We start from the raw sequence: 14,006 nt of genomic DNA on the forward strand, positions 1-14,006 counted from the left end.
AATGATCTTTGGAAGATTGTAGGTCTGTGAGTTTCCAAGAGATTCCTAGGAGTGGTGCAGTAATGTGGACAAGGGATGAATGAGGAGGGAAAAACAGAAGAGGCACCAAAAGAACCTAAATATGGGAGGAAAGAAAAGAAATGGGGAAGAAGAGGGGAAAATTTTTTTCTACAGAAATTCTGACAATTCATCCTTCCTCCCACACCTGAGTTGAATGCTGAACACAGTTCTCTATGAAATCAGTCAACGTGACTCACTGAATCGACAGAGGCCTTGGTAGGAAGCGATGGGAAGTGTAGAATATTTGCTTTTACTATGTATTCTCCTATTCCTACGCCTTTCATATGTTTTTCAATATTCAGTATTTTTACTTTTACAATTATGATGTAGCAATAAGACTTTTACCACTTACCTCGCTTTTGTGCCTCTTCGTCATCACTGTCACTCTCTTCAGATGACGACGATGATGACGACGATGATGAAGATGAAGATGATGAAGAGGAGGAGGATGCTGAAGAACAAGAGGAGGAGGATGAAGAGCTGGATCCTGACCGGGAGCGTGAACAAGAAGAGGAAGAGGAAGAGGACGATGAAGATGACCTGGAAGAACAGGATGATCTGTCTGAATCAGAGTCAGAATCAGAACTAGAGTCTGACCCTCTTTTGTTGACTCTCTGTTTTTTGGAAGCAGGGTTTGGAGTTAGGGGCTCTGTCCTTGCTGCAACCATACGCCTGTCAGTTTCACTCTTCACACCAGGTTTGTGGTCTGTAGTCTGTAATGGCGTGCCATTTTTGGGGCTCAAAGGTTCAGATTTCATCGTTGTCCGTGTCTCCTCAGTAGACATAGATTCCTCTTCAGACGACTGAGGGTCCTCTTTAAGGTTTTCATTTTTAACTTTTGTATCCTCAAGAGCATTCCCTTTAGTATCTGGCAATCTTGACTGAGGTGTAAGAGGAGACGCAGACAATGCCATCTGATACTGATGTAAAAGTGGAGTAGAAGTCCTTGATAGTGCCACTTTATTCTGACTGTAATTCCTCTGGGCAGACATAAATGAGAGTTCAGGATCACGAAGAATGTGATAGTCTGTTCTGCTAACCCCATGTTTAGCAGCTCCAATAAGTAAATCCCTATCATGAGTCCCACACTCCCACCAGACTGGCAAGTCTGGATTTGGCTGACAAAGTTTCAAGCGTTCAAACAGCTGTGGATGTCGGAGGGCCTGTTCTCGTACCTTCCTCAGGAGTTCAATGCGATATAAGGTCCGAGAAGCACGCTCCTCTGTAATTGGTTGGATAAAAATGGTTGGGTCTACAAGTTCTGTATAAAAATAAAACAAATGGGAGTATCTGGCAACAAAACCTTGTAATGCAGATTACAAGCAGGTGACATTAACCAGTTAATACACAACTCCCACAAAACATTGACCTCATGTTCCACAGACTTTTCCCCATTTTCTTCTCCCCTAATAAAATTTTGGGAAGCAGACAAAGTTGTAGCTTTTTGGAAAGAAGAAAAACAATATTTTGTATGATCAGTATCAACTACATGATTCAAACAATATTTTTAAAACATACTGTACTCTATTTTCCTACGATACATACCTTCTTTTGAGGGAAGGCGACAGACTCTCCTGCACATAGACATAAATGCATACAAGTACTTCTCTAAACTCTCATCTGTTTTCTTATGTAGCCTAGCCATGGCTCTAAATTTTGTCCAGTCAAATCGACCCCCATCAGGATCAAACACCACTCCAAATGTGGATACAACCCTGTAAAAATCAGCTTCTTCTCTTCTTGTCCATCTTAGTTGGCAATAGAAAGAAAAAAAAAACATCCATCAAGTTTGGACATTTAGTAATGTTCTTAATATTATCACCTGTGACAATTAGTGACTACAACTTTAAAAAAATTTGAAGTCTTTTTGAGTTTCTATAGGCTCATGCATTTAAACTGAATACTTTTACTTTGCACAAACCTTTGTTGCCTTTCAATCTTGGCTGCCATTTTTGGATTTAGAGCAGCTTCTTCATATGGAGGCTGCATTACAGTGGCCTGAACTGGAAACGTTGGTTGGATTTGCTGGGCCTGCCTGTTCTTACTAGTACGTTGATAGGCTGTTATTAGGCGGCGTAGACGTGTTGTTAAAGCAGACTGAGTGGGCCAATAAATTTTGTCTCCTTCCATCATCTGACCATCTATATTAAAAGAAAATCAAACAAAATCAAAGAAACAAGTCAATTATTGATGGTGCCTCGGGTTCTGCACTACCCCCAAAGCAGGGCTGCGCCAAGATATGATGTAGTCCAGCATGATAGGATACTATATGTTAACCATAACCATCATATATTAAATTTAATTTACTTTACCTCCATCAGCTATTACTAGATCTCCTGGCGATGAAGCATCATCCTAAAAAATCCAAGATTTGAAATAAATCAAAAATATGAATCCATCAGAGACGTAGTTAAACAACACACACCTTAGGTAGATAACTAATAAAAGTAAAATAAGAATAATAGTATTACGTTATATTTTAGACAACTGGCTATTAAGGCATCTTTAATATGAAGAGATCACACAAAAAATACTTTTTAAAAGACTTCTATGAGACTTATACTTAAGCTGTGCATGTATAGGAAATATTAAAATAACTAGCTCCATGAAGTTAGAAGTAACATTTTCATTATGATAGAAAGAACTAAAAACAGATGCATACCGTACCTCCATATCATCTTTAAACATTGCTGGGGCTGGTTTATATTCTGGATCTTCTACATCCCTGTTAAAATTTCAACACAGCAAAATAATCTATTTTAATACTCTTTTAAGAGGACCTATTCTGCTTGCATTATGCAAAGCAATTCTAAATCAAGATGGATTTATTCTCTGGTTAATTTTCTACTGGGAAATCTCAGTCACTGTACTTTGGAGGGGAAAAAACATTACAACAGGAACTATGGCTTCAACATTTTCCCTCTTTTCAAGAGGTCTTCTATCTGTGGCCCTAAATTGTGGCCACCAACCCCTGTCTCATGAAAAATGAACAACTCCTCTTTGGAAGTTATCAATGCTACTCAAATTGATTTAAAGGGGTTGCTGTTTAGCAACACTAGACATTTCTGGCCTCTAGAGGAAAAGTTGACTAATGTGGTAGCACTCCCCATTTGTGCTGGCTGTTGTCCTGAGGAATCAAACTCACATCTCTCATATAGCAATGCAAAGCACTATCACTGCTGCATGGATAACCTTATGTTACCAATGAATTCCCATGTCTAAATATTGTGCTATAAATACACTGGGCCTGATTTTCTTTTCACTTGCACTGGAATACACCAGAAATAACACCATTTATACCAATCAACTTACACTGGTGTAAAAATAGTGTGAGAAGAGAATCAGGCCCAGTGTATAAGTTTAGTTCAGTTTACATCAAACAGCTTGTAACAAAACTGAAACATTCATACCCATCAATGTAATCATTTGCTCTTTGTTCAGCAGCAACTGCTTTCTCATCTGGTTTGCCCACCCTTTCCAAGAAACAGAGTGCGGGATCTGCTCTAATAGTGTTGTACTTTTCATAGCCTGAATGGAAAGAAGCAATAACATACAAGTGATTTTTAAAAGAAGGCATAAAAGGAAACGAGAGGAAAGGTTTGTGTCAGGGGAAAAAATATATATATTTAGTCATCCAGTCATCCTTATTACTTACCATGCTTAAAAACTCCAATTAGGAGGGATTTATCTGCATCTGCATCCCACCATTCTGCAGGGACCTCAGAATGCTCTGGCTCAGGGACCCAAACATCAACTTCACTGAAAAATTCACCAATAAAACAAATGTAAATCTACACAAGGAAGGATGAAATTTAATTTGTCTTTGTTATTTCACATTTTATACTTCAATTTTTAATAGACAGCAGCAGTAATTTTACATGTCCAAACACACAAAAACTAGCCTCTGATCAACAAGCTAAACATCATTTTATTCACAGTTTCTATGTTGGTTAAAAGACTCAAGAGTATATAGGCCACATTCTCTTTTACAAAAGCTGGCATTCCAAGAAAAAAGAAAAAAAGCACTGACAGATGCATAAATCATAAACAGTGCAACATAAATGAAAATGACAATTTTTCCACTGAGGACTGAGCGCTTTGGTAATTTGCAGCTAAATTAAAGCATATAAATTGCTTTTGATAGCACTGAAACCAATGGAAGTTTTGTCATTACCTTCAATGAGGGTAAAAAGAGACCCATTATTTGAATTCTATCACTAAGCAGCATGGGAATCCTGCTGACAGAGTATAAATCAGGTGAATTTGTATTTGTCCTAAATATATTTACATTTCCTAAAACTTAGAATTGCTAATGATAAAAAAGTAAATACAACAGAAACAGTTTTTTCATGGGCAAAAATTGTAAATGTTATTTGTTGTTATTGTTTTTCCCTGTGAGGTATTCTTACTTAATAGTTTACATTTAAAAACAAGCAAAAAAAACTTCAGTATAGTTCACCTGGCATCAACTCCATCAAACACTTTTTGGCATTCATTACCAATGACTTCTTGTTTTAAGTAATACAGCATTCGTACTCGAAGCAAGACCCTAAAAACAAACACATAAGAAACAGACATTAGAACTCTATCAAGATTTATGTTTGGAAGGCTTTTTTGTGAAATTAACTAGTTATTGGTTTTTTTGCAATGCTTTTTCCTGAAATACAGAGATAACTGGTAGTGATCGTATATTTAGACTGCCTAACATTTAAGATTCGTAAAACCTTTACCTGAGAACCTCTAAGACCTCCATTCTTTGCAACAAGCCTTTGAAAGTCAAGGCATGTCTCTAACCTGGTCCCCTGCAATTCTATTCAGGTTTGGCTGAGTTATAAACTGTTAAAAATTGCCATTTCCCTTCCCTCACTTGCATTCCTCAGGAAAAATGTTGGCAGCTCACCAATATAACATTCTAGAAAGCCAGGCCAATAGCAAAGCAGCAGCAGCACCACGGCCATACACTCTACTGGAAGCTTCCAGAGCAGCAGGGAGAACAAGAGCCAGGCTGGACAAGCCTCCTGCCCCCTGCAAGAACCTTCCAACATCCAGCAAATGGCCCGTCTGCCCCTTTGAGGGAACTACGTGCAACAGGAAAACCTCAAACTCATGAGGGAGTGGGAGGAACACCCTCAAAAGATGAACTTGGTAGCTTAAATTCATAACTTTGCTACATACTAACAATGATGGACTGACCAGAGACATTGAATTTATTGCTTATTACTACCATCTATAAGTCCATGGGCTGCATGTCACATAGGCAAGGGAAGGCTGTGCCTCCCCAAACAGCCCGGCGTGGCCCCACCCACCCTCCTCCCTGAGCCCCCTTCCTGGCTTGCCCTTCTCCCTTGGCCCCAGCCCAGGCAGGATGATCCTCTTTCAGGGCAGTGTGCTGGGGCTAGGACAGCCGGGACTTGGGGCGGCGGGGGGGGAGGGGCAGGGCGCTGGGGCTGCCCAGCGCTAGGGGCCCCAGACACTGGGGCCACAGCACCCAGCACTTGGGGGCAGGAGGCACTGGGGCTGCCTGCCCTGTGCTTGGGGGAGGCTGGGGGCATTGGGGCTGAGGAGGCTGTGCGCCGACTGCCCTGCGCTCGGGGGAGTGGGGGCATGCACCCGCTCTGCACACGGGGCCGGGGGGGCTGCGTTAGGGGCGGCTGGGGGAAGGAGGCAAGTCTTCAGACGGGGGAAGGGGGCGGGGCCGGCTAGGGGCCTCCCCCAGCCGGCAGTTCACCCGCCGCCCCTGTATAAGCTCCCAAACCCCCCCACTCAGCTTCCTCCCCCCTCCCGCCCCAATGACTGGAGAGATGTTAACAGGGCACTTCACCTTGAATGGTCCCTTGAAATATGTGTTAAATATTAATGCTAAACAATCTGTTCTACCTTATAGTTAGCACTGTCACGCTGAGCACATTTCCCAGACCTGAAGAAGAACTCTGCGTAAGCTCAAAATTAATTGTGATTAATCGCATGATTAAAAAAAATAATCGCTATTAATCGCACTGTTAAACAATAATAGAATGCCATTTATGTAAATATTTTTGGCTGTTTTCTACATTCGCAAAAATACTGATTTCAATTACAACATAGAATACAAAGTATACAGTGCTCATTTTATATTTATTTTTTATTGTCAATATTTGCACTGTAAAAATAAAAGATAGTATTTTTCAATTCATTTAATACATGTACTGTAGTGCAATCTCTTTATCATGAATGTTGAACTTACAAATGTAGAGTTATGTACAAAAAATAACTTCATTCAAAAATAAAACAATGTAAAACTTTAGAGCCTTCAAGTCCACTCAGTCCTACTTCTTGTTCAGCCAATCACTCAGACAAACAAGTTTCTTTACATTTGCAGGAGATACTGCTGCCCGCTTCTTGTTTACAATGTCACCTGAAAGTGAGAACAAGTGTTGGCATGGCACTGCTGTAGCCGGCATCACAAGATATTTACATGCCAGATGTGCTAAAGATTCGTATGCCCTTTCATGCTTGGGCCACCATTCCAGGGACATGCATCCATGCTGATGATGGGTTCTGCCCGATAATGATCCAAAGCGATGCAGACCAACGCATGATCATTTTCATCATCTGAGTCATATCACCAGCAGAAAAGAGAGTTACCTTTTCCATAACTCGTGTACTTTGAAATGTGTTGCTCATGTCTATTCAGCTTAGGTGTGTGTAAATATTGCTGTGGATACTGCTAAGGGAAAAACTTCCAGCACTGCTGCATGTGGTGAGCACACACACCTAAGTTGAATGGACATGAGCAATCACTCGAAGAAGGAGGTTGATTATCTTTTTTGGTGATTCAGGTTCTGTAGTTTCCGCATCAGAGTGTTGCTCTTTTAGACTTCTGAAAGCTTGCTCCACACCCCGTCCCTCTCAGATTTTGGAAGGCACTTCAGATTCTTAAATCTTGGGTCGAGTGCTGTAGCTATCTTTAGAAATCTCACATTGGTACCTTCTTTGCGTTTTGTCAAAACTGCAGTGAAAGTGTTCTTAAAACTAACAACATGCTGGGTCATCATCTGAAACTGCTATAACATGAAATATTTGGCAGAATGTGGGAAAACAAAGAGCAGGAGACATACAATTCTTCCCCAACGAGTTCAGTCACAAATTTAATTAACAAATTATTTTTTTAATGAGCATCATCAGCATGGAAGCATGCCCTCTGGAATGGTGGCCAAAGCACGAAGGGGCATACAAATGTTTAGCATATCTGGCACGTAAATACCTCCCAATGCCGGCAACAAAAATGCCATGTGAACGTCTGTTTTCACTTTCAGGTGACATTGCAAATCAGAAGCGGGCAGCATTATCTCCCATAAATGTAAACAAACTTGTTTCTCTTAGCCACTGGCTGCCCAAGAAGTAAGACTGAGTGGTCTTGTAGGCTCTAAAGTTTTACACTGTTTTGTTTTAGAGCCCTATTATCCCAGCCGGGACCTTAGCTAACAGCTAACTACGCTACTAAACACTAACTACAATTAAACAAAAGGCCCGAAGTCCAATGGAAAAAAAACGTTCGCTCAAACAAGCAAGAGAGGCGCTCCGACTGACCACCATGGGCGATAAGAAGGAACTAAGAGGGCGTGGGCCAGCAGCGCCTAATATACCACAGCATGGGTGTGGCACACTAGCGGGCACTACAGCCAGCCCTACGGGTACTACTAAGGCAAAGATCTCTGATGGCCGCATACTTGGGCATGCGCGCACACCTAGAATGAAATCGACAGGAGCAAGCACTCGAAGAAGAATCAATATATTTGAAAATGTAGATAAACATCCAAATATTTAATAAGTTTCAATTGGTATTCTATTATTTAACAGTGCGATTAAAACTGCTATTAATTTTTTTAGCATAGTGAGAAATTTTTTTGAGTTAATCGCGTGAGTTTACTGCGATTAATCGACAGCCCTAATAAATAAGTATAATTCCTTATATTTTACAATGCTTTATATTCATGCTGAATTCTAGAACACTAACATTAATCTAAAGTTACATGCTGTAACCTTTGTAGCTTTGCACAGCTCTGTTACTCTGTATACAACAGGGGAATACAACAAGGCTTGAGAAATACACTCAAACCAAAAGCCTTTCGGCATTCTGCTATGCTTGGCTACTGCAGACAGGAGCATAAATATGGAGCCAAGTAAGAAAAAGTCTGTAAGGTTTATAGTGTTTTTGTAGAACTATAACTTTTATTTATGTTCCACTTCCCCCCCAAATGCTTTTTACTTATGTTAAACTGTTTAAACAAGAGGAGATGTGAAGTATTGTAATCTCTGTGTTAGCTATAGAGTCATTCCAGAGAACAAGAACCAGATGAACAATTTTGTTGATTAGCTAACATGCCCTCTGTTCCATGCTATAACTGGTGAAGGCTGTCTCTAAAGTTTTGCCGATTTCTGGAATACTATGGTCAAAACAAGGTCATAAACAAGGTTACAAACTTTGCTCTGTTTAATGCAGGGTCTGTGCAAGACTTTCAAAACATGTCAAAGATAATAGATGAGACGTAATGCAAAGAAATGACGAAACCCTCAACGCTAATATAAATAGAGTGAAGCTCAGATTTTGAGAAAGCTTACAAACTGCATTGCTGCCTCCTAGATTGGTGGTAATGTATTCGTCTTTCTGTATTACACTGTTTTAATCTTTGACTAATAATCTTTGATTAATAAAATTGATTGAGCCTAGCTATTTACTGAGTTAAATCTAACCCATAACAACCTCTAAAGTCCAGATGGTCCCATGCCTTGCAACTGTTTTAAAACTGAAATGTATCTGTATCTTCTAATGCCTGTAACCTCAACATATAGCTTAACCCAACAACACAAACCCCCATACTGAAAGAAAAACAGGGAACCGATGGTAAGATTTTAGAAGCTGAGATTTTGCAGAAAGGGGATAGACAGAGGGCTGCTTCTACTCCTTCCTGCCATTTATGGACAGCTCCATGCCACCCAAACCCAGTGTGCTTGTTAGATGTTTGGCACCGACAAATAGGTGCATTCTTAATAAGAAAGAGCCAATGAAAACCAGCAAGTGCCACACCATCACCCAGAGATGTGTGGCCCACCCTCCACAAGCCTGCCCCACAAGCAGGTGCTAGTATCTCCTTCTGCACAACATCCATAATTGTGAATTCTGTGGTTCTACAGAATTAACAGACTTCCCAGATCTCTGTTCACAGAATAAGTTGGCAAACAAGAAAGGAAACAAAAAATAGTAGTTAATATTTGTAAGATGCTTTGGAAATGTACAATAAGATGCCATAAAGGCTACTACTACTACAAGAGCTATGTTACTTTCTGCTTCGTAAAATCATCGGTGGGGAAAAATTAACACCGCCCCCCCGCCGCCTCTTTATTCTTTAAGATATACTTTTTAATCTTTCAAGAGTATAACAATGAAGAACTAAACGAAAAAATAATCCTTTATACGAACTGAAAAAATACATTCACATATTTATACTAGTACTTACTTATTGCAGTGATGCTTTATGTGTTTTTTATATCCTTCATCTTGCAGTAGATGTTCTGGATTATATTTTCGAAGCCATTCTGCTTTATGTATATCAAATGTGCTAGCCTGAGTCTTCACTTTCTTTCCTTTTCTACCCCTGGGAACAGGTGCTGACAAACCTACACAAAATGAAAATACAAAGCAATGGACAGTAATGTACAACTGGCAGATGCTTTGCAGTGTTTTTTAAATTAATATATTCTAAAAGAGAGGTAAACGCTGGTGTGGTGACCTCAAATACCATATGGGAGCTCAGGCTCTTTATAGCTCCTTGGTCTGCCACACAGGAATCTCTAAGAGGTGTATTTCATCATTAGGACAGAAGGGTAAAGGAGAGACTGCATGTTGTCACTGTTAGCACACAGTGTACTAGGTTTCAATGAGCAGGAACCAGTGGGAAAGTTAAGTTTACATACAGTATACCAACCCATTGTGGAAAGCCAGCAATAGCAAAGAATTGGAAAAGAAAATTCTCCTCCTTTTTCCCCCATCAACCTTTTGAGATACCCTCAGCAAAATCCATTTGCTTTAGTTATTACATTACATTATTCTTTAAACATACTTAGAAAATGTCACAAACTTACATTTAACAAGTTGTCTAATTACAGTTCCTTACCTAGGTGATTCTGTAGCTCTCGTGTTTGCCCATCCTCTGTTGGGGTGATGAGATCCCATATAAAACTTTTTATCTTTTCATCTCCTCTGTAGTGAACAAGGCAATATGCTAGGAGTGCTCGGCAAATTATCTCCACATCCTGTTCATTTAGTTGCCTCTTGAAGCGACCGTGTGATAAAATCTCTCTCCAACGACCCCACCTGATCCAAAGTGACACACCCAGCAGAGTTTTTAACATACAATTTTCAGGCAATCTGTATGTGAGTATTATTGCAAAAGGAACTTCTTAAGATTTTGTGGTTTTCACTTTTTTGGTATCTTCAGTAGCTTAAGTTACCAGAGTGCAAAGGACTGTTAATTACTCAGGCTTCAGATACATGATGAAAATATCAAAATAACTGTTTCAAATGAAATTCTGAAGAATGTATATCTCAAATATGGAGTATTGGTTTAGATTTTTCAAAAATGGTTATTACAGTACTGCTAAATGCACATACACTCTCTCTCTCTTTATGTAAACTATGGCCAGGATTTTTGTTCCCAAATGTTAGGCTCATCAATAGTAGGCTTGATTTTCAAAAGTGCTGAGCATCTGCAAGTTCCTATTAAAGCCAACTGGAACTGCAGGGTGCTTAGTATTTTTGAAAATCAGGTTGCTTACACACCTAATTATGGATTTATAAACCTAACTTATGGCATCTCTTATTGAAAATTGTGTCCTGTTTTTCCAGACTGATTTTAAAATGAACACAAACAGAAATTGCATAATATAATGCAATTTCTAACTATGCATAGTTCTTTCCAGTGAACACTTATAATTTATGTATAATCTGTGGATTAACAAGTTTCTCACATTTTGATTAAAGAGGAAAAAACTCACTCCTCTATTAAACTTTTCAGAAGGGGAAATACTTACACAGGGTACAGAACAAAACTCCCATCCCAAATAGATTCCCCCAACATGTCTCATGCATAGGACTCTGATTTAAAAACTGCTATAGTTTGACAGCGTTATTTGTGAGCTGCAGTTCATCTGAGCTCCTGAAAGCACTCCTCTTAACAGTCAGGGAAGATGAGAATTAAAAATAGTACATTAGAAAAATGACTTTAAATACTGAAAAAAAAGGAAAGGAGTTATGCTGCCAATGTATCTCATACTTTACTAGTTTATAAGTCTCAACACTTGGCAACATTTAAAATGCACATAAGCATTTTACATCTTAAGATCTGTAATTCATTCTTGTTTATAAAACAAAGTATATTCCATAAGTAGGATTTAGTATATTTAGAAATCAACACTATGTTGTGAGTTTCACTTTAACAAAATAGAGTATATTTTACCCATAGACTAATAAGTTTTTCTCCACCCGAAAGCACTCTGTTCTTCCATATCCACTGGAGCGGTCACAAGGCCTGCGGAGTTTTGGTTTATCATCCCCTTCACTCTCTGCTTCTGATAACTCAGCCAGCTCATCTTTTGTGGCACTAAAGGGTCTTGTTTGCTTCCTAATTCTTGGGGTATCAATAACCAGGCTGTTCTGTAAAATTTTAACAAATATTATCTAAGACATGTTTGGTAACATTTTCTAAAAGTACCTGACATAATTTTGAGAGGGCAATTTCTATTTAAATTCCATTAACATTTATACAAAAATCAAAGAAATTTCTAGCTGTACACCAATTATAGTATTCTTATGCAACAGAAACAGACATTCTTCATTATTTACTCCTTCAATGAGACCAATACATTAGTTACAAACTAGATGTAATATCGTATTTTATTTGTACTAAATACTGCCATAGGTACTGGGAACCAGTTTCTTCCCTATGCTCTGTGCAATGCAAAGGAGATAAAGACATTTTTAAATTGACTACCTAGGGATTCCTTCAGCACAGGGTAGCGTTAGGATTGTGTAGAAAAAACGGTTACCTACCTTTTGTAACTGTTGTACTTTGAGATGTGTTGCTCACATCCATTCCATTTTAGGTGTGCACGTATCCACATGCACAGTTGTCAGAGATTTCTGCCTTAGCGGTATCCGTAGGGCCGGCTGTGGTGCCCCCTGGAGTGGCGCTCCCATGCGGCGGTGTATCAGCCGCTGCCGGCCCTGCGCCCTCTCAGTTCCTTCTTGCCGGCAACTCCAACAGAGGGGTAGGAGGGTGGGAAATGGACATGAGCAACACATCTTGAAGAACAACAGTTACAAAAGGTAGGTAACTGTACGTTTTTTCTTCTTTGAGTGCTTGCTCATGTCAATTCCACTCAAAGAAGAACCGACATTGTGGCTCTCTCACACTCCGAAGTGCCCATGGTAGGGGTTGTGGCCAATGGAAACAAAGCAGTCAGACTGCCTCTTGTGTTCCAGCCATCCTTAGGTGATAAAATGGTCTCCTGGGTCATTTGGGAACCAGATTTACATTAGAAAAGCCCTGAAGCTGCCAACTAATGCACTGACTAACCAAAGAAGTCAATTTAAAATAACAAGTGTGATGATTAGTTCAGGTGTTGGTTGAAAAAGTTTCATAAATCCAACACCGCTCTCCTTAAAGGCCAAAGGTTTTAATATTAATTTCCAAAGGTGGTAACTGGATAGTTCAATCTGCTGAATATTCAATCCACATGAGCAACATGATTGTGAGAAAGACAAAAAGGACCATTAAAAAGCATGTATACAAATGAAAATATTCACACACAAAAAATACTTACTCTACCACTGATGGTATCTATATCTATTTCTGCTTTTTTGGCCCATTTCTGCCAGAAGTTGGGATCATCTAATGAAATATCAGTCCTATTTCCAGATGCAACAAAACTAGCCTGCAGTAAACAACATCATATTCCATTAATGGCATAAAACTGTAATAGAGAATGATTATGTTAAATATACACCAAATTATTCCTTTTAAATACTAAGCCCCTCATGTTCAATGTGTGCATCAAAAATACTTCAAAGTCCCATAAATTTATAGAAAATTAAGGAAGCAGCTAACTAAGAGAGGAGCTGCTAAAAAAAACATTGTAGCCTCCATCAATTTGGTACTGACTAAAAGCACTAAGCGAGTACATCCTGACTGCCAGGGGCTGGCTGGTGGACAAGATATAAACTGCTGAGAACAATATTTCAGAATTATTATTGATTTGTGCTCTAAAAATGTTGCTAAAACATGTATGTGCCGACTGAGCTTGCAGAGTTAGAAGGGTTTCTCTATTTAAAAGCTACTCCCAATTCCTTAAAGGGATCAGAACATTTAACTAAATACATAACACTGGCAGAACCGCAGCAGCAAAAATATTCCCATGCAAAGAAAAGAGATGGACAGCGTCCTCTAAAAGACATTACAAAAAGGAAACTATCTAAAATAACCAACTGCAGTATATCCTTGACCAAAAACATGCCATAAGATCAGAGGAAAGAAAACGAAAGCTGGACCTTTCATTTTGAAAAGGAATCTCACAAAGAAAATTTGAATCCAGACCCGTCCTACAATCATGCGTCTAATTAAGATTTATGTTTGGTAAAAATTATATAGATCTCCATGTGACTGCCAAAGAGATCTCGAGGCAACAACACAGAGAATAGGCTACTCTAACTAACACATCATAACTGTAATGTGCCTTCACATAATGCACCGTTAAAGCCTTCCGCCCCCTACATTCCCTTTTGCAGTAGTTTCTGACCTACTCTCCCCAACCACCGCCCCCCAAGCTATAAAACACTGCTACCTTTCTTCGGCAAGCCCGGAAAACTTAAAGGTGCGGTGCCGTCATTTGAAATGTTTCAGATGAGAGGC

The 14,006-nt window shown here is 39.4% G+C and overlaps 1 protein-coding gene across 8 annotated transcripts in view; it reads right to left on the bottom strand.

Moving 5' to 3' along the window:
- Window positions 1–14,006, bottom strand: part of CHD9 (chromodomain helicase DNA binding protein 9) — a 180,955-nt gene that overhangs the window by 36,150 nt on the left and 130,799 nt on the right. For all 8 annotated transcript variants that reach the window (XM_026652905.1, XM_026652907.1, XM_026652903.1 and 5 more), the window contains 12 exons: window positions 12,922–13,032; window positions 11,556–11,752; window positions 10,215–10,414; window positions 9,558–9,717; window positions 4,520–4,609; window positions 3,716–3,819; window positions 3,471–3,588; window positions 2,728–2,785; window positions 2,373–2,415; window positions 1,982–2,201; window positions 1,606–1,808; window positions 413–1,321 (listed from right to left, as the gene is read on the bottom strand). In XM_026652905.1, the coding sequence (XP_026508690.1) occupies window positions 413–1,321; window positions 1,606–1,808; window positions 1,982–2,201; window positions 2,373–2,415; window positions 2,728–2,785; window positions 3,471–3,588; window positions 3,716–3,819; window positions 4,520–4,609; window positions 9,558–9,717; window positions 10,215–10,414; window positions 11,556–11,752; window positions 12,922–13,032 (2,413 nt within the window). The remainder of the gene's footprint in view (window positions 1–412; window positions 1,322–1,605; window positions 1,809–1,981; window positions 2,202–2,372; window positions 2,416–2,727; window positions 2,786–3,470; window positions 3,589–3,715; window positions 3,820–4,519; window positions 4,610–9,557; window positions 9,718–10,214; window positions 10,415–11,555; window positions 11,753–12,921; window positions 13,033–14,006) is intronic.

The sequence above is a fragment of the Terrapene carolina genome, unplaced genomic scaffold (assembly GCF_002925995.2).
Source record: "Terrapene carolina triunguis isolate 2854851 unplaced genomic scaffold, T_m_triunguis-2.0 Scaffold130, whole genome shotgun sequence".
NCBI lineage: Eukaryota > Metazoa > Chordata > Testudines > Emydidae > Terrapene > Terrapene triunguis.